At 53.8% G+C, this 24,728-nt stretch overlaps 9 protein-coding genes across 17 annotated transcripts; 4 read left to right on the top strand and 5 right to left on the bottom strand.

The window, feature by feature from the left end:
- The first annotated feature begins 173 nt into the window (after positions 1-173).
- H257_00359 (hypothetical protein) lies at positions 174-6,701 on the top strand. The gene is made up of 9 exons (XM_009823005.1): positions 174-1,784; positions 1,842-3,228; positions 3,290-3,850; positions 3,916-4,154; positions 4,249-4,412; positions 4,469-4,979; positions 5,055-5,214; positions 5,284-6,161; positions 6,223-6,701. The coding sequence occupies exons 1-9, from the start codon at positions 223-225 to the stop codon at positions 6,629-6,631; spliced, it is 5,871 nt and encodes a 1,956-aa protein (XP_009821307.1). The 5' UTR covers positions 174-222; the 3' UTR covers positions 6,632-6,701.
- A 237-nt stretch (positions 6,702-6,938) lies between these two features.
- On the bottom strand, positions 6,939-8,090 carry H257_00358 (hypothetical protein; the record flags this gene model as incomplete). The annotated part of the gene is made up of 1 exon (XM_009823004.1): positions 6,939-8,090. One exon carries the CDS (start codon positions 8,088-8,090, stop codon positions 6,939-6,941), a length of 1,152 nt encoding a protein of 383 aa, XP_009821306.1.
- A 149-nt stretch (positions 8,091-8,239) lies between these two features.
- On the top strand, positions 8,240-9,509 carry H257_00357 (hypothetical protein). The gene has a single exon (XM_009823003.1). The coding sequence runs from the start codon at positions 8,371-8,373 to the stop codon at positions 8,866-8,868; it is 498 nt and encodes a 165-aa protein (XP_009821305.1). The 5' UTR covers positions 8,240-8,370; the 3' UTR covers positions 8,869-9,509.
- H257_00356 (hypothetical protein) lies at positions 9,507-10,330 on the bottom strand. The gene has a single exon (XM_009823002.1). The coding sequence runs from the start codon at positions 10,246-10,248 to the stop codon at positions 9,670-9,672; it is 579 nt and encodes a 192-aa protein (XP_009821304.1). The 5' UTR covers positions 10,249-10,330; the 3' UTR covers positions 9,507-9,669.
- On the bottom strand, positions 10,321-11,600 carry H257_00355 (hypothetical protein). Its single transcript, XM_009823001.1, has 2 exons — positions 10,626-11,600; positions 10,321-10,564 (listed from the first exon to the last, which is right to left on the bottom strand). Exons 1-2 carry the CDS (start codon positions 11,457-11,459, stop codon positions 10,460-10,462), a joined length of 939 nt encoding a protein of 312 aa, XP_009821303.1. The 5' UTR covers positions 11,460-11,600; the 3' UTR covers positions 10,321-10,459.
- A 339-nt stretch (positions 11,601-11,939) lies between these two features.
- H257_00354 (hypothetical protein) lies at positions 11,940-16,217 on the bottom strand. Its single transcript, XM_009823000.1, has 6 exons — positions 14,479-16,217; positions 13,984-14,421; positions 13,547-13,912; positions 12,339-13,482; positions 12,177-12,283; positions 11,940-12,119 (listed from the first exon to the last, which is right to left on the bottom strand). Exons 1-6 carry the CDS (start codon positions 16,198-16,200, stop codon positions 11,988-11,990), a joined length of 3,909 nt encoding a protein of 1,302 aa, XP_009821302.1. The 5' UTR covers positions 16,201-16,217; the 3' UTR covers positions 11,940-11,987.
- A 142-nt stretch (positions 16,218-16,359) lies between these two features.
- H257_00353 (hypothetical protein) lies at positions 16,360-19,741 on the top strand. 8 transcript variants are annotated; one of them, XM_009822994.1, is made up of 16 exons: positions 16,360-16,801; positions 16,858-16,914; positions 16,966-17,044; positions 17,097-17,206; positions 17,266-17,439; positions 17,497-17,607; positions 17,665-17,770; positions 17,862-17,932; positions 18,064-18,205; positions 18,260-18,500; positions 18,557-18,699; positions 18,769-18,830; positions 18,914-19,060; positions 19,120-19,312; positions 19,363-19,433; positions 19,492-19,741. In XM_009822994.1, the coding sequence occupies exons 1-16, from the start codon at positions 16,397-16,399 to the stop codon at positions 19,522-19,524; spliced, it is 2,145 nt and encodes a 714-aa protein (XP_009821296.1). In that variant the 5' UTR covers positions 16,360-16,396; the 3' UTR covers positions 19,525-19,741. The 8 variants fall into 8 exon arrangements, with proteins under 8 accessions (XP_009821296.1, XP_009821295.1, XP_009821294.1 ...); XM_009822993.1 differs by having other exon boundaries at positions 18,763-18,830; XM_009822992.1 differs by having other exon boundaries at positions 18,763-18,830; positions 19,363-19,741.
- H257_00352 lies at positions 19,360-21,096 on the bottom strand. Of its 2 annotated transcripts, XM_009822991.1 has the most exons (4): positions 20,513-21,096; positions 20,374-20,461; positions 20,080-20,323; positions 19,360-19,675 (listed from the first exon to the last, which is right to left on the bottom strand). In XM_009822991.1, the coding sequence occupies exons 1-4, from the start codon at positions 21,075-21,077 to the stop codon at positions 19,607-19,609; spliced, it is 966 nt and encodes a 321-aa protein (XP_009821293.1). In that variant the 5' UTR covers positions 21,078-21,096; the 3' UTR covers positions 19,360-19,606. The 2 variants fall into 2 exon arrangements, with proteins under 2 accessions (XP_009821293.1, XP_009821292.1); XM_009822990.1 differs by lacking the exon at positions 19,360-19,675 and having other exon boundaries at positions 19,898-20,323.
- Positions 21,097-23,083: 1,987 nt separating this feature from the next.
- Positions 23,084-24,062, top strand: H257_00351 (hypothetical protein). The gene has a single exon (XM_009822989.1). It carries the CDS (start codon positions 23,160-23,162, stop codon positions 23,982-23,984), a length of 825 nt encoding a protein of 274 aa, XP_009821291.1. The 5' UTR covers positions 23,084-23,159; the 3' UTR covers positions 23,985-24,062.
- The last annotated feature ends 666 nt before the right edge of the window (positions 24,063-24,728 follow it).

Here is a 24,728-nt window from a genome sequence, read left to right as displayed (position 1 = left end):
ACAATACTGTATCATCATATATCCTACATTAATTAATATGAGATTTCGTATTCTGTATTCGAAGTGACCTGTGTAATATGATACACGTGATGATTTAATTATCTCAATTCTGTGAACCCGAACGCCTGTAGCCAATTTGTGAATTGTGATTGGCTGTAGCCGAATCTTTTGGAGCGATCCACTCTTGTGCTGCTTGCTACCTGCGTGGTGGACGGTGTCTTCATGGATGACAGCTACAGCGACAACTCTGAGCTGTACATAGAGCTTAGAGACATGGAGCGGAACCGAAAGAGTATTCCACGCAACATGCCGCTGCAGTCAGCACATCTCCTTCAAGGACACGCCGCGCACGACGACAATCACCAAATGCTCGTAGCGCTGTACTACTGGCGCCAAAAGCTATGCCACAAGACCTTCCATGCGTGGAGGCAGTTAGTTCCATCAAGAAGGTCGACGCGTCGCCGTGAAGTCCTTGCGCCACTGCTTTCCAGGCCTGATGACGATCTCCACCGCCAGGCTCGACCACGTCGCACCGCCAATTCAATACTAAGGCGGCACCAAGAGTCCATGAAAACAAACCGTAAACTCGACGACAACGATCAGCCATCCTCCGACGAGTCTTCTGTATGGGGCATCCGATTGTCCTCTTCACGTCGTGCCATCCGGCCTCCCGTGTCCAGCTCCAACGACTTCGCCATTTCGAATGACCCCCCTGACGCAGTCGTCGAACGTCAACGCAAAGCCGTCGCGCAGTTGACGCGGCAACAAGAGATCCACCGCCTCAAGATGCATGCGATCAAGACTCGCTACTCGCTTTTGGACGGAGTAGTTTCTACGTGGAAATCGGCTGTCGACGCCACACGGCCGCTTCGTTTGGCGTTGGCTGGACGCGCCATAGCTCATCATCGATGCACGTCGTTGAAAAAAACGTGGGCTCAATGGAGCCATTGGTTTCATCGCAAACACCGATCGAGAATGGCCCGGACGTTCGCCGCCCAAACCATCTACGAATACGTGTTCCGCGGATGGATCTACGTGACATCTGTCGCTCGAGCAGGGGCTTTGGTACGAGCCAAACACAACGCGAAAGCTCACATTCAGCACTGGCGGCAATGGACGTTGGCCTTTTCCACCCACCAAAGGTGGCGAGTGTTGATCTTTTACCTATCGTCGCAACGCCGTCACAAAGAGCTTCGACGGCTGTGGCGACTGTGGCGTTTGTTTGCGTCAACAAGTCAACAAAGCCGGCGGCACCGACACGTGGCAACCGCACACCTCCGCACTATGACGCTGTCAAAGGGGTTTAGGCAATGGCATCAAGCTAGCGACGTGAACCTTGCGGAGGAAATTCGATTGCGACGGACGCTGGCGCAAGGTATGGCTGTCCGGCGGTGGCGGGTGTGGACGGCCCAGCAGCGACAGGAGTGGGCAAGGCGCGATATGGCCTTTGCATGGTTCGATCGGCAGCTGACCAAGACGTGCATGCGGGCTTGGCGGCGGTATCTGCTACTTCGAGCGCATTGCCGCCACCAACGTCGGCGCGCTGACGTGTTTGCAACCTCGTCGCATATTCGAACGGCGTTTCATACGTGGCACTGCCAGAGCCATCAGCTCGCCATCGCGAGAACACAGTGCGACGTCGCAGCAACGTGGTGTAACAGCCACACTCGGCTGCGAATGTTTCGGCGGTGGCTTGGATTTGTTACCCGTCGGCGGCATCACCGGTTAGCCGTGTTGCATTGCTACAGCGTCACCACGGAACACATGTTTTATGCCTGGCGGCGGTATGTACATACTTGTATTTAGCCATTTCTAAATCCGTTTATCGTTGGACTGTATAGATGGACGGAAGCAGTGGGGGCGGCGCGATGTCGGGCCATGGACGTGGCGCATATCCACGCCATGCGCCACTTGCAGCAACACTTTCGAGCGTGGCAGACGAGTGCCCATCGACGGCATTACGTCCACATGCTTCGATGTCGCCTGCAAATGCGACGGAACTTCGCCATCCTGCGACGACATTACCATGCATGGACGATGTACGTTCGCCCCAAGACAAGACAAAGGCGGCTGTGTGTGGCCCTTCGAGGCCAGAGGATCCTTCGGTTCGTTCAATGTGTGCTTCAAGAGTGGGCTGGCGTCGTGGACACCCGTCACGCGTGGCGGAAGTTTGTCGTGCAGTTGGACGACACGCACACTGCAAAGCGAGTGCTCTTTGGATTCCATCTGTGGCGCCTGCATGCGACCGGCTCGGCCGTCGCCGCCTCGCGCAACCGGCGGCTCCAGGATCAAGTGATGGTTCGATGGACGGAATGGACACTCCACCAACGAACGCGCCATCGTCACGAGAAACTTGCTGAGCAATGGCATACGTGCAAGACGAACGAGCGGTCATTGACGGCGTGGTGGACGCATGTGCAGTTGCAGCGGCAGTCGAGGGAGTCCATGACTCGTATCCAGGAGGTGTGGGGTCGTAGCCGGATCCAGCGTTTGTGGCAAACGTGGCGCGGGCGGTTCGTCGTTGCCAAGCGAGTTCGTCAAGCAACGACATGGCACGATCGTCAGCTGCTTCGACGTATGTGGCGGGGTTTCCAAGTTGCTCTGCAACTCGTGGCCGTGGAAAACAAACGCCGCCGCGCCGCGCAAGCGCTATTGACGAGGAAGCTCAGCTTGTCCATGTTTGGACGATGGGTGCAGTACGTGGCAGGCCGACGCCACGACCGGGAACTCGACGCGTTGGCGCGAGACCTTGCCGCATGCCATCAAGCCACCCGTGTGTTTCACGCGTGGAAAGCAGTGCACGCCAAGCGACAGGTGCAGCGTCGATGGCGCAACCAATGGGTGCACACCCAGCTCCGGCAAGCCGTGCGCCAGTGGCACGCCCTAGCCGCCGTCCTCGCAGGCCGCACATGGACAGCGGTGTCCAGTCGCCGGCATTACGCCACGGGCTTGTTCCGCAAAGTATTGTACGCGTGGAGCGACGCCGTGGCGTTGGAGCGGCACCTTCGAGCGACCGCCGCCCGGTCGGTTCAGCACCTCCAGGCGTGTCGACTCAAGCAAGCCGTGGCCCGGCTGCAACTCAATGCAAACGCGAGGCAAATGGAAGCATCAGCCGCTTCCCGTGCCGAGACGTTTTACAAGCAACAGAGGGCAGCCGTCGCTGTCACGCAACTGCGACGACGTGCGGATGATGCAAAGAGGCGAACGCATCAGCGCACTGCCGCCGAGGTATGTTTCATCAAATAGCGTGAAGGAGGGGATCGTGTTGACAAGGCTTTCATGTTGGTAGAGCGTGTATCGACGCCGTGTGACACGGCGGGTGCTGGGTGCGATGCGGGTCGTGGCGCAGCGCAGTCGGTACATACGCGGCATGCTCGTGGATGCGTTGGGGGTACAGGCAACCGCCAAGTCCAAGTACATGTTTGGCCGATGGGTGCAGTTCGTGACGCAGGCGCGTCATGCGCACACTGTCGCACACGTGTTTCAGAGTCGGACGCTGCGTCGAAGGGTCATGCAGTGGCATGACGTGGCCAAACACCAGCGGCGGTGTCGAGCGCTCATGGAGTCGACCCGGCGGATTCTGTTTGGCAATGTCGTGCGGACCTCCATGGTCGCATGGGTGTCCTTCACAACGCAACGCCGTCGCAAGGCTCGGTGCGCCGCCTTGGCGAGGACACACGCCGTCCTCCGATCTCGGCGGCGGGCGTGGAGGGCGTGGGTTGTGGTGCACGTCCGAGAGGGGAATCTCGAGATGGCGTTGGGGGCCCGTCGACGGCGGCACCTTGGCCGCTTGTGGGCGGACTGGCGGCAGGTGGTTCAGAAGCACCGTATGCGACAGGTCCAGCTGGAGGTACATCGCGACTTGGTGCTGGCCATTTTGGTTGGATAGTTGCGTATATGATTCTGCTTTTGTAGCTGGCGACGCTGCACGATGCTGCCAAATGCATGCGACAATGCTTGTCCTTGTGGCGCCATGTGACACGTGTCGTTCGAGAACTGGACAAGGCGATGGTGGTTGCGTGTCGGCGCAAACAGAAGCTCCGACGGGCGTGGAAGCGGTGGGTCCGCTGCCGCCACGACGTCATGATGCTACGACGAGCCACGTGCATGTGGAGCCAGCGATTCCTGCACATGTGTTTTCGATTGTGGAGCGTGTACGTCAATCATATCTCTGCAGTCATACTGCCATGTTTGTATTGTACTTCGAAGTAGATTGTGCAATGTCGTGTGACACGAACGAATGGATAGATTTCGCACATATCGCGTACGAAAGCAATGGCTGGCGGTGCAATCTCGAGCGTTTTGTCGACATCGAAGGCTCGGCGGGGCCTTTGACCATTGGAAGCGATTGCAAGGGCGGCGACAAGTCAAACTCGCTCGAGAAGACGCCGCTATCTCGCACGACCACATACGTACGCCCATTAGTTTGGCATGTTGTTTTCACGTAATGCTCATGGCATTTTCGTAGGCGTGTGTCGGCCTTGCTTCCATTCGTGGGTGGCCGGGGCGCGCAAAACCAAAAAGACCAAACAGATCTTGGCGGTGGCGTTCCGCCGAGACGCCACCATGACCATGTTTCGGTGTTTTCGGGGCTGGCAGCAGCTCTTTCGCCGGGCTCAGTCGTCCCGTCAAGCCATGCACGACTACAACAGTGCCATGCTCGGCTTTCACGCAGTCAAAGCCATTGCCAAGTGGCGAAAACACACCAACGCGATGCAAACGATGCGCCAGCAACACTCTCGCGCGATGGATTTCCTCGAGAGGCGGCTTCGGGCCGCGTGCTTTGATGCGTGGGTGCTCCAAGGATACGTCCGCCAAGAGCGTCAGCTCAAGAACCAGCTGGCCATCGACCACGCCCACGCCGTCAGCACGCGGCGCCGATTCGACCGGTGGCTAGAATTCACCTACGTCCAGTACCAGATGGCCCAGGCAGAGCATCATCACGCCGCGGCCCTGGCTCAACACGCATGGTCAATGTGGTATCAATCTTATACATATCCATTGGTGGAATCTAGTGGGATCGTGTTGTGCTCATCCAGTTGGTGGGTGGTTAGGATGGCATTTATGCAGTCTCGCATGTGCACGGACGACGAAGTTGCAAGTGCCGTAGCGCACTGTCACATGCAGCTGCGCAGGCGAGTGTGGCGGCGGTGGCAAGTGTACTGTGTCGCACAACTGCAGAAACGCATGGCGCGCTGCCATTACGCAGCCACGGTGCGTTGCAACTCTCTAAAACGATGATCGAAATAAAACTCGTCATGTATTTATTTACATGTTGTTTAGCGCTTGCGGTTGTACTTTTTGGCGTGGATAGGCCTCCGCGACCACATGGAGCGGCTGCGGCATGCGCGGACGTACTGGGAGGCGTCGACGCTGTCGGTTCGATTCCGGCAATGGACCCGCTTCGTCACGATGAGGCGCGTGCGACACGCCCAACTTCGTGTGTTTGCCGGTTTGCAGCAGCGCCAAGCGGTTCGGCGGTGGCGTCACAACGCTCGCACTGCCAAACAACACAAGCGCCAGGTGCTGTGGGCGTCCAGCCTCTTTTACGAATCATCCTTGGCATCGATCTTTCGAGCATGGCGGTCCAAGTTTCAATGTGAAGTGCACAAGAAGCTGCAAGCCAAGCGCGCCGTCTCGCACTTGATTTGCAAGGGCCTGCGAAGGTACTTTGAGCGGTGGAGAGTCGTCCAACGGCGGCGGCGCCATCTCCGGGAAGCCAAACATATGGCGGAGTTGCATCTGGCGGTCTCACGGCAGCGTCGCGGCGTCCGGTGGCTTCGAGAACATGTCCAGGATCATCACCACGCGCAGACGATTTGGCACTATGTGGAGGCGTCCTGCAACGACCACGTGATTCGCCGGCTGTTTGGGGCGTGGAAGACGTACGTGGCAACGCGTCAGGCCAAGTTGGAGCTTCATCGCACCGCCGCCATCCATTTCGGCGGGCGAACGCAGCGTGTGATCTTTAGTGCGTGGGTGGCTTATGTGGTTCGCACCCGGTACCTCAAGGCTCAAGTGTATCGGTCGCGGCATCTGTACTTTAGCTCGCTCTACTCGCGGTCGTTCTTTCGCCTACGGCGGTTTGCGACACTGAAGCGACGACTTCGCCATGTCACAGATCAAGTGTGTAGACGGCGACGCCAGGAATGGTTCGACCGGTATGAAACGGTGTCAACAAAAACGAGTGTGGTGGACTGAAGTGATGTGGTTTGCGAGTAGATGGAAGCAATTCCGCGACGATGCGCACATAGCAACCAAACGAAGTGCAAGGGCGTCCATGTTGTACAGAAAGTCCCACCTTAGGCGCCTGTTTAACCACTGGAAGAGCGTCGCATGCGAGCGGTGGATGCGACAGTGGCTGGTCAGCTACGCCGCGGTCGTTCGACATCAAAGCGGGCTCGCGCTGGCCATCCGTCGGTGGTGGGCCGCCACGGAAGCCAGCAAACAGGTCAAAGCCCTAGGGTGGCGCATGCGGCACGCCCAGTTGGTGGCAAACGCGATGAATCTATGGCAGCAGGCCACACGACGGGCAAAAATAGGGCGACAGTTGCAAGTTACGACCACCCATCGCCGTCAATCCAAGGCCCTGCACGCGTGGATGCACGCGCTCGTCGCAGTCGTGGAATAGTTGTAATATAGTAGAAACCAAGTCTAGTCTTCGAAGTGTACAATATAATAGAATTCGAAGACAGTGTCACATGACCGACGGTTTAATAGTTCCCTATCGCGGCGTTATCGAGGAGACACGCCCAAATACTTCGATTCCTGCTCCTTTCTCGACATGCAGCCCTTTGTATAAGTACCATTACAGGACTGTCCCCATCCCCCGCCGCCATTTCCAACACTACATCGTTTCATTTCTTGATGATGGATTTCTCTGAATTATGGATTTCTCAAGGGGGAAGTCGACCATTGCTTTGATGCACTGCTTTCCGCTACAGGGCTACCTCGTACCACGCGTCAACAAACTCCACGCGAACCCCTCGGTTGTACGACACCATCACAGGATACAGTGGAATGTTTGGAAGCCCCGACTTGGCGATGCCCAAGTGTCGGCCGTTCTTGAAGTAACTTAAGGCGCCATGCTTGATCTGCACGGTTACGACGGCTTTCGAGGTAAACCCGGTGCAATACGGCGAGTTGTCGTCGCCATCCAAGCTGGACACGCGGCCCGAGTGGAAGTCGAGAAACCACCCCGACATGTGAAAGGCGAAGTCGAGGGGGGGGGACGACGTACGGGCAGGGGATGGCGCCTGCTGCCCCAAGAGGCGGTTGCGGGTCAGTCCTATGGCCACCGTGACGTTTGATTTCGACGACGGGTGCGTCACTCGAACTGAAAAACACTGACTTGCATGTTTAGCCATGGCTACTGTCCATCCCCTTCGCATCGTGATGACATCGCACCCGTTGTTGGAAATAGCTGCCATGGGACTGCTGTTGTGGACATCCCACAACGGGCGACGAGGCTCATGGTTGCCGTTATTTTCGTGGTACGATGGGTTGACCAAACGCTTTGGTTTCTTGGGTGCGGGGGGCTTTGCTGGCTTGGAAAAACCAGGCGCCTCGGACTTGATGGAGGTCGCGGAGTTGGCTCGCAGAGACAGGTGGCGGCGGGGGGGCCTCGGCTTTCGTAGCTCGTTGGGTGGGGGGATGGCTTCCTGCCGAGCAGTCACGACTTGACACTGGGTCATAACATGATCAAATTGCCTAGCCAGGCCGGAATGGACGGCGCGGAGTTTCAATTCCGAGCAACTGATGCGACGCAGCACGGACGCATGCGATTTCTTCTGCGACGCTTCCATGGATTTGACTTGCACTTGGAGAAGGCGGTTGCGGCGACGAGTGTCGGCGATTTCTTGACGCAGCTTCTGCACGTTATTCGTCGTGCCCTCGTCGTCGGCTTCCTCGGCGACCTCCTTGTCCACTTGAGCCGTTGCAGTCCTTTCAACTGGTGGTGCACGAGGACTGACTGGCAACGGGATTGCTGTCGACAGGATGGTTATCGGTTCTGACAGTGGAACCAATGTGTCCGAGGTGCATTCCGTCACGCCAAACGACGCCGCGATACTCCTCAGGGTCGAGTTCATCATGGCAGAATGTACAGTTAGTTGGTAGCGCCCCTTCTCCAGTCAGCCCGTCCAATGTTGTCCTTCCAACGGCTCTATGTGGGGTAAGTCATTGGATTGGCTGCCTCGTCCTACTACAGTCTCCCAACTTCATCCCCCACAGACTATTATTTCCCCTGTATCGTTGTATGATTAAACGTTTAAGTTACTGGGCAACAAACGTCAACTGGACCCTCGCGTCGTATGAAATGAGCGCCGGAAATAGCTCTGTGTCGTCCACGTTCGAGTACGCAATGCCCAAATGCGTGCCATTGTGCACGAACGACAGCGTCTTGGACGAGTGGTCGAGCATCACCTCCAGGGTGTCGCCGTCCTTGAACGGACTCGCAAACGGCGTGTCGTCGTGGCCCTGCAGCGAGCACAGCGACCCCTTGCGCACGTTTATGTACCACCCCGAGTAATTAAACACAAACACGGACTCGGCCCCGTGCGGCACTTCCCAGAACTTGGGCTCTTTTATGAACCCGATCGCGATGGCGTTGCGATGCTTGGACTTGGGCAGGTTCACCCGAACGCAAAAGCTGCTCACTTTGACGCTGCCCATGGCCACGTTCCAGCCCAACCGAGTGGTCTTGAGCCGCGCGCCGCCGCGCCCACTCACGGTGGCGTGGATGCCAACACGAGCCGGATCCCACCGCAACGTAGTCGCGTTGTCCTGAATATTCTGCTGCCTTTGACGGGGCGGTGCGTGGGCGTGGGCGTGGTCGACCTTGGCGCGCTTGGGTTCGTGGTAGGTTGAAGGAGGTGGTGTGGGATGCTTGGGGGATCGACCAAGTTTTGGTCTAGCTGGCTTGCACTCCAACAAGGCGTTGGTGTCCGAGCTGTGTTCATTGCCACTTGCGAGGTCAACCTGGCGAAGCGCCGAGGCTTGGACGTTCAGTCGGCCGCGTTGCCGTTCCAACGCATTCAAGTGTCCCTCCAAGAAGAGCTGCATGTCGTCTGGCATGCCACGAAGCCTTGACATTAACAAATGAACTTGGTCGTAGCTCCTGTCACACTCGTCTTGTAGCGCGTCCAAAATCGTGCTAATTTGGTTGACGTCGTTGTGTGTAGGTATGAGACGGTTGGAGGATGCGTCGGTCGATGTAGACTTGTGGGGGGATTGAGGCGTAGTTCCAACAGACATGTCCACTTCGTGCCATACGCGCTCCTCGCCATCCGCAGGGCTGACGGGAAGGACTTCTTTTGCGTTGCTCGTTTCGTCTGGTGGCATCTCTGATTCGACTTCACCAGTGCATGGCACCTCGCTCGTCTCGCTCCACTCGTCACTGTGTATCGACTTCGGCGAGCTTGGCATTTCTGGGTTTACAGGATCTATCGGAGCTGTCGGCAGCTCACATGCAGTATCGCCGCCTGATCGTGGCGGCTCCATTATCGTTTCCATTTTGATTGAGCATATACATTATTGGAGGTATATTACTAAATGCTGAAGGTTCGCCCGTTCATTGGCCAGATCATCATCCGAAACAACAGCAAGTTTTGTTGCATGTTGCCTAGAACATGGACATTGATGGAGCTACTGTAGCTAGCCTAACTTGGCTTACAACCCGCCAGTGCCCTCCAGCAGCCACGGCACAGACAGCATTTCTTCGCGGTTCAGATGGTCCATGAGGTGTTCGACGAACTCGACAAGGGCATCGTAGTCGCCGGACGCCACGCGAGATTCCAATTCGATGAGTTTGCGATGGTCTCGTTCGAGTATGTCCACTTCGGAGCGGCTCTCAGGGTGCAATTGCTTGAGACGCGGAAACCACGAGTGATCTTCGATGCTGTGGTGATGGTGCAGGCTGTTATCAAGTTGGCGGAACGACGACACGTTCACTTCTCGGCGCATCTCCCCCTTCTTGACCAGCATCTCAAAGCCTCGTCGAAACGACACGTGGATGTCTTCGACCAGGTGTCGGCCCATCCCACCCCAGCGTCGATCTTGCTTCCATTCCCGAAGCAGAAGTGCGTGGACGTCCTTGGTCTTCTGCCGTCGCACCTGAACGTCCTCGATCGACCTGAGCTCCGCCAGTCGCTCCAGCGTCGGAAGTCTCGCCAGGGCCTCGGTTGCTTCGGCCGCCATCTCTGAACTGACCACAGGCAACAAACAATCTTGTACTGTACATGTGAACATGGCGTAAGGTTGCCATATATAGTACTGTAGCTACTATCAAGGATTGTCCAGCAATAATAATAATAAACGCGATAGTAACATCAAGATGGTGGGATATTAATAAGCGTCCATCGGCCTACTAATAGTATTACTATTTCTAGAATGTTTGATGTCGTCGTCGTATGCTTGTCATAATCATTTGATCAGTCAAGAGTAACTTCCATGACAAATGTTATGGCATGGCCTCAAAGAGCAAGTTGGCCGCTGCGTTCTCGTTCCGTTCGCAAGCCACATACGCATTGTACGCATCTTCCCGAGAAACTCCCAGGGCTTGCAACTACCCACGCCATGACGCCGTTATGCCCCACACATTAACAACATCCGAAGTCTACACGTACCTGCTCCAGCGCAATCTCTTGGGCGTTGATGTCAACTAAGCTGAAGGACTCATTGTACATGCCATCAGTCCCGACGACCATATCGTTGTCCTTGGTTTCTTCGCCCTCTGAGTCGTTGCCAACGTCCACAATGTCATGCTCATCGCTGTGCTGCTGCTGGTCTTGTTCGTGTCTTCGTTGCATGGCAGTTGTCATGCGATCCAAGGAAATGTCCACCAAGTGGTCAGGGTTGCAAGATTGAATTGCTGTGTGCAAGTAGTAGGGCTTCGTCATGGCAACCTCAGCCAAATGGACGTCGGTCACTTCATGCGACGACGATGGATCGATTCGAATTCCTTCGGTGAGAAATGCCACAGCGCCTTCCAAGCTGTTCTTGGATACGTCAAGGGCCTCCAGTGATCGTTTTGTCGAAAAGCCCATCGATCGTAACTGGTCCAGAGATGCACCATGCCGCTCACCAGGTCGCGAGGAGGACGCGTCACTACGAGTTGACTCGGTGCAGTCGATCGCGCAGACAACTGTCCGTGTATCCAAGAGAATTGTGCCAAGGGAGTCTGCGTCGCATACCAATGCGCCATTAACTGCAATGCATTGATGCTCCGGCCGAAGACTGTCGGCTGTGCCATGCAGGTCGCGGTGCAGATGTGTGCAGATCGCTTCCTTCAACCTCATCACCGTCCATGCCAATTCGATGTGCATGTGAAACTCCATATTGATATGGCTGGATTGGGATTGATCCAACGGTCTCTTCTTCTTCTTCTTCCCGGAAGCTGCTTGAGGCGGGGCGGCGCGTGGCACATTGCCCAGCACAACCACTTTGATCGAGATGGCCATAGAGTTTGTTGCTGTGGAATCAAATTATCCGGGTATCCGGATACGATTTGGAAGGCAGGTTGCTGCTGCTCAAAATGGTAAATTCTCATTTTTCAACAAAAAAAACATCAAAGTATAACGACGTTGGTTGACTATTTTTTGATTGGATACAGTATTTCTTTGTTTACACCAATCAATATGCATTCCACCTCGTACTATTAATAGTAGGTCATTCGCAAAAAAGAGTTTGCGAATGAGGTTCCAAATTTGGGTGAAAAGGACAATAGTTTGAAAATGAAATAAAATCACGCGGGACCAACAACAATAATACTATTAATAGTACAGAACTACTATTAATAGCTGTAAACAACGAAATCAAATTATCAATTAAGATTAATCTAAAAGTCGAAATTAGCGAGGTTTGGGCAACTGTCGGCACAATCTGGAGCGTCTTACCTCGTAGCGCTTCCAGGACAAGAGCCCACAGTGTTTTACATGGCAGCTTGATGGGACTTTAGTAAGCCAACGTGAGGATATTATTACATATTATTATGCACCGTGCTTGTGTTTAGCTCGTGTTTTAGCTCGTTTGGGATTCTTCATGATTGCCGGTTTCGTTGGTTTCTCGATAACTTCAAAATCAGAGTCGGACGACACCTCCGCTTCTTTCTCTTCTTCATCCTACACATGTACCACATTCTCTCAATATAGGGTATTCGTACAAATAACTCATCCAACCTCCACTGGCACAACCTCCACCAAGGGAGCAAAGCTACGCCCCCGCGCGGCAGACGGCGGCGGCACTTCGCGGGTTGAAAAGTCCAACGTTTTCATCACGCTTTCGTCTACATGATACCCGAGTTTACAACAAACAACTACTAGTAAACTCGACAATAGTACCGTCAGAACCACAGTCTTGGAACGATGACCGACGTTCGCGAAGGATGCGCGTGAGTGGCGTCATGTGTTTTTTCAGGAGCGGAGTGGTGACCCCCATGGATGATGTTCCGCCAAAGCTAGCCCGCGACTTGGCCAACTTCTGGGCCTTGTACTGCTTTAAATCGAACGCGATCTCCTTGGCGAGTTGCGGGTCCATATTGAGCACGTCTGTCACCTCGTCCTTGAACGACGTCATCAAATCTTGAATATAGTGAAGGAGGTATCTCATCACGGGGCTTCGCTTGGCTTCGAGCTGATGCTTGACGCCGATAACCACGGGGATGACGTTCACCACCAAGTTCTTCTTGGCCAGTTTGGACGCGAGGTTGCGCGTGGCATCCTTCATCGACGACGACGGTGCGTCCATGTCGTCCATCTGGTTATAGTTGTCGTCGCCATCTCCAGATCCCCCGCCAGGACTGAGCTTGATCTCCGACGAACTCAGCACCAAGAGCGCATCTTGCACCACCCGCTCGACTGAATTGTCGCGAATGTCAGTTGGGTTGGCGTGCAGATGGAGCTTTTGCTCGGAGACTTCTTCCAGAATACCTCGGGTGAGTTTGCCCGTCAAGTCGACCTTTTGAAAGTCGGTCATCGTACTCAGCATGAACTGGTACACGTCCCATCGACGGGGAAACCGATCCGCCCCGCTACAGCTCAACGCGTGCACGTCCGCGTCAGACAGCGCCGCCACCGACGTCGACGGGTCCATCGCGTTGTTCAGGACGAAGATCGTTTCGACAAACTTGGTTGTAAACAGATTGGGCGTCTTTTGCAGCAACGCCCCCGACAGCACATGGCGCGCCAAGTGCGCGAGCTCGACGTTGTCGTCCACGACCAAATGGAGAAAGTAGTGCACGAGCGCATCCTTCCACTTGATGTACCCCTGCAGAATCAACTGCGTGAGCATGAGCAGCACATTCCGACGGAGCAGCACGTCCGGATTCAGCACACACGCGGCGATCGTCGGCACGTACACTTCGACCATGGACGTGTACTGCATGCACAAATCACCGAGAATGAGCAGGATGTTGGACCGAATGGCTACGTTGTCACTTGTTTGGAGTTCTCGAATGAACATCGTCATCGAGTCTTTTGCAATCGCCTAGTGACAAGATACATGCTCCTTGGTGAAGAAATGCATGGGGAAGTTCATGTGGTTTTCTTACTTGGCTTGCCAAACTGACTTTGCCGAGGGCAAGGAACGCGACTGCACGGACGGCGGCGGGGGTCGTCTCATGGTTGAACGACGGCAACAAGAACCGATGGATGTGTTGAAGTCGTTGGGTATATTGGTCCATGTCGCTCCACAGATCCCCCATCGTACACAACACGCGTTGGAGACGGGTCACGTCAGTGATGCCTTGGCCCACCACGTCGTTCATGGCAGTGTCACAGGCGGACCACAAGTCCACGACCCACAACGACCGTGGTTGCGAATTACTATTCAGTTGACGAAGTGCGAGGATGGCGCCTGGGATGACATTCATGGGAAATGAAAACGCATGCAGCGACTGCTGCAATCCCGTTGCAATCTAAAACATATACCCAGGTAGGTTAATGGAGGATGTCAAGCGTGTATCAGGGCACATCAATAGTAGTGTACCGCGGACGCGTCCATGGCGGCTACACGAGGCGCGACGGACGAGAGGACGCGGAGCATGCGCAGAGTGTGGTCGTTCTCGGGTAGCTTGTCGTTCCACATGTTGGTCAGGACGCGGCAGTCGGCGGCCGTCACATGCTCGAGCAAGTGCGCGTGCAACTCATCCAGCATGACCCAGCTGCTCGACTCGGCTTGAGGAAGTTTGATCCCTTGCATGCAGTGGCGCACCACGTCACACACGTCGAGTTTGCCGCGCTTGACCAAGTGTCGGATGGCTACTTGGAAGAAATTCACGAGCATGCGATCGAGTTGGGCGAATTGGTCGAGAACAGCGGCAAGGGACGGGGGAATGGTGTCGTTGTCCTGACGACGGCGGCGGCGGTCGTGCCATTCCCAAAGGCGCTGGCACAGTGTCGCATGCACGAAGTCCACGCAACTCGTCTATTGTGTCCAGAAGATGGGAAAATGAGACTAGGAGGAACATGAGCACATGCGTACTTGGACGGTGGGCTCGGGATCGTTGACGAGGGGAAGCACGCCCCAGTTCCAAATCGATTGCAGGTCGCGGTTGGTGGGATCTTTCGACAGCAGCGTCGTGAGCACCTGCATCGCCTGTTTGCGCACCACAATCGATGAATCCGTGCACTTGAGCTGAATCTCGGCCACCATCGCCATGTCCGGCTCCATGACCAGCAGCACTTCGAGCGCCTGCAGGGCCGACTTGCGCACCATCTTCTTGTCATCTTGGAGGCGGTTCTGGAGGAGTCGACTCAGTTGCGACGACACCGCATCGTCGTCCCGTGGGTTGGTTGTCTTTGTGAGTTCCGCGACCACGGCGTGGGACCAAGGGGACGATGGCGTCTGTTGAAGTGCTGCTGATCTGGCGAGCACAGCCGTCAACCCGACCAAAGCCTTATTGCGGACCCACACAGACCGATCGCTCGCGCGTTGCAAGAGGAGCGCGTACATCAACTGGAATGAATGTTGGTCGGGGGTTGTCGTCCATTGGTCGTTTAGGATCAATTGCGTCGTGACTTCGACCGCGAATTGGCGGCACGCGACCTTGTCGCTGCGGGAAAAGCTGTCGAGGAACGTCAAAAACGTCGACGTGGCCGCGGCGTGCGGGTGCACGTGGTGGTAAAACAGCGCCACGAGCGCCGCCGCGACCTGTTTTCGATCGTCCGTCTTGTCTGGGGACCGAATGCACAGCTGTTGCAGCACACACACGACCAGCAGCGTACCCTCTTCGTCACCCTCGTCGTGATGGTCGGGCGAGCCAAGCAATTGGTCGGTCGTTTCTAGGGACCACGCGTGGAACGCTGTCATGTGCTGCTGCGAGTCCCATGACCCCCGAGGCAGCGATTTGCTTTGGACGGCCAGCGACGGCATCAGCCGCCCGAGAACTTGGTGGGCATGCTGGGGGTACAACGCCTTGAGAACGTGCCGACATTGGTCTGCTGGAGCGACTTGTACGGCCATCAACGCAGCGATGGACACGACCGCGTCCAACGTCGCGGCGACAGCGTCCACGTCGAAGGAACGCATGGACCCGAGCGACACCAACGCGTCCAGGACGTCGTGCCCGTACGTTGCCAGCTCCGTAGAAAGGACACGCGTCGTCGATGCCTTGGCTTGCTTTCGCTTGGTTTGCCCCGACCGGCCTGCTGAAGTTGAGGCAAGTTCGTCGAGGACAGGGGCGTACATAAACTTGGCCCAGCCTAGAAGCACCCACAACGCATCTTGGTACACGAACGGCATGAACACACTGTACGCTGACCCTCCGGGGACGTGCAGCCACATCAGGTATATGTTTGCAGCAAGAAGACCCTTTGACAGCGGCGACTGGGCGTCCGTGGGAGTGCTTCCATCTACCTTGGCGAGCGCACTGACTTTGCTCATGCATAGGTCCAGCGTGGCCAAGATCGTGCGGTGCATGACTCGTTCATCGATCGCTCCACTCAAAGTTTCCCAGAAGATGTTGGACTTGGACGGATTCTTCTGGATCAGCTTCAGAACACTCGTAAAGCAGGACGCTGTCCGCTCCAGTCGAGCTGTCGGCAACACATCGAGGCAATTGTACGTCTCGTCCTTGTGCCCTGCATTTAGCATCTGGAACTTCTGAGAGAGGATATCTTCTACGTCCTCGTCCGTGATACCTCGCAGGTCGAAGAACGCCACGCATTGACGTAGCTCGTCCCACACGTCGTGCTCGGTTCGCATCACGTCGGTACTCGAACAATTCAAATTCGAGTTTGATATTCCCGCCACTTAGTCAAAATATTCCGTTCAGGATAAGTAATTAGTCCTATTACTTAGCCCGATAGTAATACTAATCACCACATTATTTTCAATCCTTACACTATATACATTCCATCAAATCGATCCTGGTAATTTTCCTGCCACTTAACTCGGCGCCATGTCTCGACGAAGTGATAGCCGCGACAACACTCGACCAGATCATCGACGGGACTACAGTCGAAGCAGGAGTCCTTCCCGAGGGCATCGGCGAAGTCGCAGTCGGGATTCGTCCAAGCGACGCCGTCACGACAACGATGAATTCGACCGCAGCAGGTCCACCCGCGGCGGCGTGGACGGCAGTTGGAGAGATCAGCCACGAGTGAATCAGGACAACGGCGAGTTCTATCGACCCAGCCACCAGCCACAACCATCGCATCCGACCAGGGGATTTGCACGAGAAGGAAGCTATCCCAACGATCGAGACGAGGCTCCGTCGATGCGACCACCTCCCCAGATTCTGGATATCGAGCCCTCGTCCACGTTAATGATCAAGGGTTTGCCGTTCTCGACCACAAACTCGGAGGTGTGTCATGGTACTTGTCCTACGAGCATTGTGCTAATGAATGCTTGGTGTGCTAGGTCATGGATGCGTTACGCCCCTTCCGTCCCACTGGCGGCCGTATCATTGTGAACAAGGTACACAACCATGCTGGGACTGTGTCACATATATAAACGTGCATCATGTAGATGACTGGAGAAAGTCGAGGCTTTGCATTTGTGGAATTTGATTCAATCGACGATGCCAGACATGTCGTCCAGACCTTTGGTACACCATCAGGACTACATCTGTGCTTACCAGCGTCGTCTACGACATCTAGCCAAGCAGCCCCTCAGTTTCCAAGGGCGACTGGCAGCCATTGGGTATGCTGAGCCCACGCGAAGTAGTCATGGCCACCTTCCAGTCCGCTGCGATTGGATTTGCCCCATGGTAGGTACCCCAACTACAGTGCTACTACCTCTACGTTCTGCGTCCAATCTGGTGCACAGTGCAATGCGACCAACTTTGCCAAACGCTTGGAGTGCTACAAGTGCAGCGCCCCCAAGTCCGAGTACGCCATTGAAGTGCCTCGGCAGGTTGCCGACATGACACACAACCAGTCGGGCCATCCGTCATGCATCTTGGCGGTGCGGTCGTTGCCCATGGAAGCGCAAGAGGAAGAGGTCCGCCCGCATCCTTGTAGTCGTTGTCTAGTAATGTCGTCGTGCTTTTGATTGCAGCTCACGCAACTGTTCATGCGGTACCCCGGCGTTAAGGACATTCGGCTGATGCGAGATCGAATCACCGGTGCACCCCGAGGCTTTGGGTTTGTCGAGTTTGCCACGGTCGAGGTAGGCACTCCAAAGGACACAAAAACTCGGTTTTGTGTGACCACATGGGGGCTGTAGCATGCCACCGCCGCCCTCCAAGCGATTGGAAGCGAGTTTTACTACGCCAACGCCCTCGTCCGCGTGTCGTACTCGATGGACGCGGCCACCGCTCCCCGAGTCTTGGGTACGACTCTAGTAGTACTAGCCACCTCGAACTCCTACTACAGCCATGCATCATCAAGAGCAGCAACATCATCACATGACGTTTTGTATAGGACCCAATGCCCATGTGTTGGCCAACTCGGCCGTGGAAGCAGCGCAGTGGTCGTCGTCCAATGCGTACAAGGTACTAACTACTAGTCGCTCCATAGTACTACTAGTCGTTCCATAGTACTACTAGTCTCTCCATAGTAACTACTAGTCGACCCCATAGTAACTTCTAGCCACTGAATCGGCTATATCTTGTCATGTGTGTAGTCGTCTGAGTCGGACGTGAATGCGTTGCTGGCATCTGCAGCCGCCGCGGTGTCGACTAGTCTGACCGTTCATGTTCCCAAGAAGGAATTCCCGCTGTCGTTCGAACAAGCGGGCGGATCGTTTGTGTTTGTCAGCGAGAATGGTACTGTGTACAGTGTACATTTCTTTCAATCACACTAAATATGGTGTTGCATAGGACTGTACTACCATGCCGACAGCATGTTTTACTATGACCCAACGTCCAAAGTGTACTTTAACAGCTACTTGGGAACGTACCACGTGCTGGATCCAGTCACCAAGTCGTCGTTTCTACCGTTTGACATTCCCCTTCCCCTGGACGATCTCGTGGGCGCCCCCGACGCACCTCAAAGCCGCGCCGCGTCGGCTCAAAAGGGCAAGAAGAAGGCGGTGGCGATTTCGTTTGGCATTAAACCATCGTACGTATACAATCTCATGCTGAAATCCATCGTACATTTGAGCGTTTCATTCGTAGCACGGCCAAACCAACGCCCACGGCAGCCACGCCACTCGTGGGGACTCATTGCTCGGTCCCGCCCGCGGCCGTGAAGAAGAAGCACGCGGATGAAATCGCCAAGTGGTCGCACCACCAAAAATCTGCCGCCACCGCCACTCCAGGTACCATCTCTAGCATACGACCAATACTATACATCTCTAAAGCCAGTCATCATCTCACAGCAGCACCAGCAACAGCAGCAAACCAGCCCAGTCCTGCCGCCCCATCCAACAACCAACCCACGATTTGCCTGGTACTTGGTCGTTGACACTAATTGATAGCTGACACTATTTGATCGTATACACTATTTTTGATGGACACTAAATTTGGTTGTAGCTGTGTCGGCGCAAGTTTAATTCGGCGGCGCAACTGCACAAACATGAGCAGCTGTCCGACTTACACAAGCAGAATCTGGCCAAGGCCAAGCAAACGCAGCAATCGCTACGAGTCCGCGATGGACCGAAAGAGACGCTCCTTCCTCGCGTGCGTGTTGTGTTATATGTGTACTTAAGAGGACCAGAACTTGACAATACTATTTCCAGGTGGAAGACCCCCCGGATGTGCCGGTGGACGTTGCGCGCGTCGACAAACCACTGGACGACCAGTCCAACATTGGCGGCAAGATGCTCAAGATGATGGGCTGGAAGAGTGGCGAAGGGCTCGGCAAGGCTGGCACGGGCATCACTGCGCCAGTGGCGGCGGTCGGCAAGACGTCGGGGGATACCTCGGGCCTAGGTAGGCGGTGTACCCTTGATCATTGAAAACAACGAACTCATTCGACATAGGCGGAGGAGCTACGCTTGGGTCGACGCCAGGCAGCGGGGCCTCGTCGAAGCGAGATAAAATCAACCAAATTGTAACACTGGCAACTCAAAGTGTCAATCACTGACATGTGGGGTTGTGTGTATGTGTAGACTCGGGCACGGTTTGACGGGTTGAAAGACTAAATATATAAGAATGACAAACTCGTTTCACTTATATATTTGACGAGTCAAGCAGCATATAGAGAACAGAAACTCGGTGGGTTGTTTACTCCAATCTAAACTCGACAGCGCCGACGTTTGCACGGATTTCTTCGAGTAATGTGATCGTGTTCTCCTACCCAACGTCCAAAAATATATAATTAGAGCTTCACTTTACTTCAAAACTAATAAACTAAGAGGATATTTATTGTCGATTTGATATACACATTTGGGGAGGGGGTGCAATCGAATCGCGCCGACCAAACCGATCCACAATCGATCTGATTGGTTGAGTTTCATTGAGAAATGGGTTTTGATTGGCTAATAATTTTGAGCTCATCGGAGGTAGCCAATGAAATCGATTTAAATTCCAACGAGAAAACACAACACGAAATTTCACTCGAAAACACAATATAGAGGAGAATAGTTTCATTTGTATGGATTAGAGTAGGATGTGAAACAAACAATGAAAAAGCAAATGCAATTCAAAAGGCCACTGGTCAAAGACACCAGGTGCATATGGCTAGAGTATGTACGTACCGCTAGCACGGCGACGGAGAAGTGCACGGACGACGTGCCGTTGTATCGGCCCAAGTGTGCTCCATTGAAGAACACTTGTCCAGCGGTCAAGCCTTTTGCATGCATGCGCAGAGTCCGTGCCGTCGAGCGCGTACTAGTACTACTGCTAGCAAAGGGGAAGGTCGCGTAGTACCACGTAAACGGGCTGCTACTGTGACCTGCAGGCGACGTCCAATTCACGGATCGCACATGCGTGGGTTGAAAGCTACAATGAATATGGTGTCAAGACCCGAAAGCCAACGGAAACAAACGCACATAAGTGACTGCTCGCCCACAAGTCCAGGCATGCACGTCCAGTGAAGCAGCGCCGCCCCATCCAGTTGTACATTCGAAATGCCGCCGTCTACGCCACATCGCGATTGCATCATTGCATCGAGGGGCAAGGTCTACTTACCAACACTTGGACTTGCCAAGACGAGCGTCGAGCGGGATGAGATGTTCAATTGCGCGCCTATGGTCGATGCACCTGCATGTACGGTAGGAACGAGCGCCGCACTACCCGCTTCCAAGACAAGGACGCGTGCATGTGGCGATTCGGAGCGGAACATGAGTTGGGAAGATGGCCGTGGGGTGGATAATTCGTGGCTGTAGAACGTGTACAGGTAGTTTGGAAATCTCGGGAAATCGGAGATTCGTTGACTTGTCATGGACGGCCGCCACGCATCCACTGGATCTTGCCATGCATGCCACGTCAAGTTGAGAGGGATCTCGTGATCCACCCATTTATACGTGTGGTTTTGGCTCGAGTTGGAGTACGACACGACGTCAGTAAACATCACGGTTGGCCCAACATAGCACATGCTTAGCCCCACCAAGCAAAACACTAGAAGACAAGCACGATCTCCAGAGTTCATCTTCGGCTTCGTTGGCAGTGCGGTGATGGAAGTGAGCTCCAGAAGCGGCTCCTGGCTTGCATCGAGTTTGTTCCCTCGTCCGTCGTCGCGGTCGGATCTTGTCATTGCTGGGCGAAGATATCAATCCCTCCTATTAATTTTAAGCACATATTAAATGATACAGTCAAGGTTCTTCGTAGTAGTACTACCAATAGTTCAATGCTATTAATAATATTACGTATTAATAGTAGTACTACACTACTCCGAGTAATGACACAAATTAAATACTAGTAACTGTTACAAATTCTGTACTATTAATAGTAACTACAAAATGCACTTTTCCAGGCGATTGCCCTGAATAATTCCCTCATTAACAGTAAAACAGTTCCACTGTTGTTTGACCCGAAATACTGTTTCAATGAGGGAATTATTACGTCCGGATACACCTTTTCTCCAGTAGCCCTGTAACCTGGGACTCCGTCCTATTGTACCCCCGGTGAGTACATACGATGCTAAATCTCTGAGGTTAAGTGCATCTCAGTGGTTAGCGATAGCTAACCACTAGCGATCCAGTTAACCCCTAGTAAGAGGTGAGGTGGTCTGAGCATACAAAGTTCCATATAAAGCGTCAAAACAACAGTGGTACTGTTTTAATGAGGGAATTGTACGATCGCCCCGCTGCACTAACAATTGCAAGCAAATCGAAACGAGGAAAAGCATGGCATTTGGTTGCATCGAATTGATTTGAATAGTTGCCTACGGTCGAATGGAGGAGACGAAGTAAATGTGTGGAAATAAATCAAATGGAATTCGCTCCCACATCCTGAATGAACTAAGTTACAGTACATGCGATACGTGTAACGTTAGGTCCTTCTCTGAAGCAAGCTGAACCATTGCTCATCGTTCTTCACACTGACAATTCACAGTCCACACTGTATATCTCAACGAGGGACGAATAAACTTGATCCAACTCAACGCCCAGTGACCAAGCAACCACGAAGCGACGTGAAAATGGCCTGTCACACTGCACGTGCCATCAAGCGTCAACCCTGGATTCGTACGGAACATCGATCGAACGAACTGGAGCTCTTGCATGTCCGTCCACTCAAGATACATTCTCCGAAGGCAACTTCTGTGAACAGTCGCGGATTGCACATTGCCAGCAGCTGACTTGCATTTTGCACGATTGAACCCACATGATTGGCCCCCGTCGTTTTCTATAGAATCTAAATCGGGTGTTAGGTTCTTTTGGATGGAGCCATAAGTCTTACTGTATTATTGTGGAGACGGGTATGGCCGTGCGGATGCATTTACATGGTTACGAGAGGGCAATCTGGCGTTCTGGCAGTCTCCACATGGTGGCGGACTGAGGTGCAGAATCCGCTTGAAGCGGGCGGCACTTGGTCATCGAATCTCTTCCGCCCCAAGCGGTGGTTGGTTACAGAATGCACCAATCAACGAGCTTGACTCGGAGGACACGATCCCATGTGTAACCATGGTGCAACTTGAAGCAATTGCATTGGTGCATAGAAATCCTGTATCAATTGAAATTCCGAGGAGTGGTACTCGCTAACGTTATTTTGTAAATTGCAGTTTTCGAAATTTGTAGTTGAACTTGGAGCGTTTAACGCCATCGCGTTAAATGAATAAACACCAAGTAAAACCCTGTCGTCCACACTCAGGAAGTCAGGAAGTCATGGTGTCGTAAAAGTCACCAAGTCTAACCACCTCCTTGACCAGCACATAGTGGGATGCTTGCATCTGCAACATTACCATATATAGCTTTCACGAATGAAAGTGCGTGATGCATTGTGTACCGGTACGATATGCCTTCGAGTGGTTGCAACGGCGACGTTGTTGCCTTTGGCCCAACCCAAACGCGATATAAAACTTACGACGTCGTACAAAAAAACGTATTCTCGAAAAAACTCAATGTGGCAGTGTCTACAACCCGCGAATTCAGTGGTCTGAAATTTCTTGCGTGGCGACGGACATCCCTTGTAAATTAATATTCGTACGCCAGAAGCCTCTGGACGTTCTGCTTTGGCCCAATCATATCGACGGAATTCTCACCGTTGGCCAGGTTTTTCCTATGAAATTTAATACGCATATTGGTTGGCCGATCGAAAATGCCAGTGTGAATCGTTTCTATTTTCATGTGGTGGTGGAGGCAAAGATCATTATTGATCTCGACCTCGTGCATCCAACATGTCGCTCCTCGATGTGTCCCGCGCCTCCGCATACCCCATGTCCTCTAGTACCCTCGTAGACTTGACCGAGTCCGTCACCATGTCGCGCAAGCGTCGTCGACCAGAGAGCAAGAACCTCGAAGAGGTGTCGTACTCGACCAAACTCAAGGGCCTGTTGGCGGAAGCGTGCCTCTCCGACATGAACAACGTGGTCATCGAGAAGAACTTGATTGCCATTGCCAAGGAATTGGCCATCTTGCACAGCTTGGGCCTTCAAACCGAAGCCAAGTGCTTCAAGTTCATTTCGATTGCGTTTGCGCGCATCAGTGTTCTCGTGGTCAAGCAAGCTACCCACAAGGAATTGACCGTGTCTCCCGCCAGCCTGTGGGAAAGCGCCAAGTGGCAGGTCGCCGAAACCATCCGCAATGACTCGAACACGCTGGACGCCGCGGCCATCGGCGAGTGCTACGCAAATGCTGTTCGCGACATCCAACTGCTGTGGAAGGCAACCGTGCTCTCGAAGGAACAGGGCGCGCAGCTGTGGCACGACAACAAGCCAGATGAAGCCATTGCGCTCCTCAAAGCGTCGGAAGTGTACATGCGCCGCTTCAACCTCAAGTGCCAAAAACTCAGCATGGACCGTGCCTTGATCGAGTCGCAACTGACCCCATCCACCAAACGTCCTTGCTCGCACACGAAGAAAGTCAGCTTTGCTGACGTCCCCTCTGTGATAGTCTTGGCCGACGAAGCGGACGACCGGTCCCCAGTCGTCGCGTCGAAGCCGTCCAAGTTGGACGCGCTGCTGCTGCGCTCATCGCGCGTATTCCCCGCGCCCTCTCTTTAAGCACACACCTCAAACCCTATTTACAATCGCTGGAAGTTGAAACTAGTATAAACAATATGACCTTATTTAGTGCCCCAACATCTCCAGAGTTGTCTTCCATCGCTACAAAGCAAGCAGGAGCCCATGAGATAAGCGGCTTGTCATAAGCCGCATCATTGTTGTTGCCGCCGAAGTCTGCCGCCGCCGCCGGAAAATGCCACCATGTGGTGACATGGAGTCACGCAAATACTTGTGCTGTGGTCAGTCATACTTCCGTCAAGTGAATTCAGCTCGGACGAGAGAGTGATGGTCATTGTCTCCGACATTGAATCCTCTCGTCCCTCTACAGTGGTATGCTATATGAGAGGTTACTATAAATAGTAGTACTAGTATTAGTACTACAGTAGTACCTACGTAGTAGTATTTGTTAGTCGTGATGCCACATGGCACACTGCGTACAAAAGCAAATCATGCGCGAAAGAGAAACGTAGCGCAACTAACATGCGCTAACGTTAGAGTACAGTAACCTCTCAACCTTGTCCTCGCCCCTGCCTTGGCAACAAACACACGCTGCTTGGCCACGTGAGCACAAGTACTTGTTGATTCGAAATACCAGCTCATTCATCATTGAGTTGACTGGGCTTCATTCCTGAGGCAGATACATTTACTGTAGCGAGCCGATTGTGTACATGCATATATTAGAGCATCTCCACTCGTTGGGACTTTTAACTGGCATTCGTACTACATATACGTATAGTAGGAATG

This window comes from Aphanomyces astaci (genome assembly GCF_000520075.1).
Source record: "Aphanomyces astaci strain APO3 unplaced genomic scaffold supercont1.1, whole genome shotgun sequence".
NCBI classification, from domain to species: domain Eukaryota; phylum Oomycota; class Saprolegniomycetes; order Saprolegniales; family Verrucalvaceae; genus Aphanomyces; species Aphanomyces astaci.
The sequence above is the reverse complement of the archived record's forward strand: the minus strand, read 5'-3'. Positions and strand labels throughout refer to the sequence as shown.

Excerpts from the sequence above, each read along its gene's own strand:
- H257_00359 (XM_009823005.1), top strand. The coding sequence starts at position 223 with ATGGATGACAGCTACAGCGACAACTCTGAGCTGTACATAGAGCTTAGA. Across the intron at positions 4,980-5,054 it reads CAACACGCATGGTCAATGTG|GATGGCATTTATGCAGTCTC; the intron begins GTATCAATCTTA and ends GTGGGTGGTTAG. Across the intron at positions 5,215-5,283 it reads GCTGCCATTACGCAGCCACG|CGCTTGCGGTTGTACTTTTT; the intron begins GTGCGTTGCAAC and ends CATGTTGTTTAG.
- H257_00357 (XM_009823003.1), top strand. The coding sequence starts at position 8,371 with ATGCGTGCCATTGTGCACGAACGACAGCGTCTTGGACGAGTGGTCGAG.
- H257_00356 (XM_009823002.1), bottom strand. The coding sequence starts at position 10,248 with ATGTTCACATGTACAGTACAAGATTGTTTGTTGCCTGTGGTCAGTTCA.
- H257_00355 (XM_009823001.1), bottom strand. The coding sequence starts at position 11,459 with ATGGCCATCTCGATCAAAGTGGTTGTGCTGGGCAATGTGCCACGCGCC. Across the intron at positions 10,565-10,625 it reads AAGAGATTGCGCTGGAGCAG|TTGCAAGCCCTGGGAGTTTC; the intron begins GTACGTGTAGAC and ends TGGCGTGGGTAG.
- H257_00354 (XM_009823000.1), bottom strand. The coding sequence starts at position 16,200 with ATGCGAACCGAGCACGACGTGTGGGACGAGCTACGTCAATGCGTGGCG. Across the intron at positions 13,483-13,546 it reads AAGTCAGTTTGGCAAGCCAA|GCGATTGCAAAAGACTCGAT; the intron begins GTAAGAAAACCA and ends TCTTGTCACTAG. Across the intron at positions 12,120-12,176 it reads TGGAGGTTGTGCCAGTGGAG|GATGAAGAAGAGAAAGAAGC; the intron begins GTTGGATGAGTT and ends GTACATGTGTAG.
- H257_00353 (XM_009822993.1), top strand. The coding sequence starts at position 16,397 with ATGTCTCGACGAAGTGATAGCCGCGACAACACTCGACCAGATCATCGA. Across the intron at positions 17,045-17,096 it reads ACATGTCGTCCAGACCTTTG|CCAAGCAGCCCCTCAGTTTC; the intron begins GTACACCATCAG and ends TACGACATCTAG. Across the intron at positions 18,831-18,913 it reads ACCAACCCACGATTTGCCTG|CTGTGTCGGCGCAAGTTTAA; the intron begins GTACTTGGTCGT and ends ATTTGGTTGTAG.
- H257_00352 (XM_009822990.1), bottom strand. The coding sequence starts at position 21,077 with ATGACAAGATCCGACCGCGACGACGGACGAGGGAACAAACTCGATGCA. Across the intron at positions 20,462-20,512 it reads CTTGGCAAGTCCAAGTGTTG|ACGGCGGCATTTCGAATGTA; the intron begins GTAAGTAGACCT and ends GATGTGGCGTAG. Across the intron at positions 20,324-20,373 it reads GTGGGCGAGCAGTCACTTAT|CTTTCAACCCACGCATGTGC; the intron begins GTGCGTTTGTTT and ends TATTCATTGTAG.
- H257_00351 (XM_009822989.1), top strand. The coding sequence starts at position 23,160 with ATGTCGCTCCTCGATGTGTCCCGCGCCTCCGCATACCCCATGTCCTCT.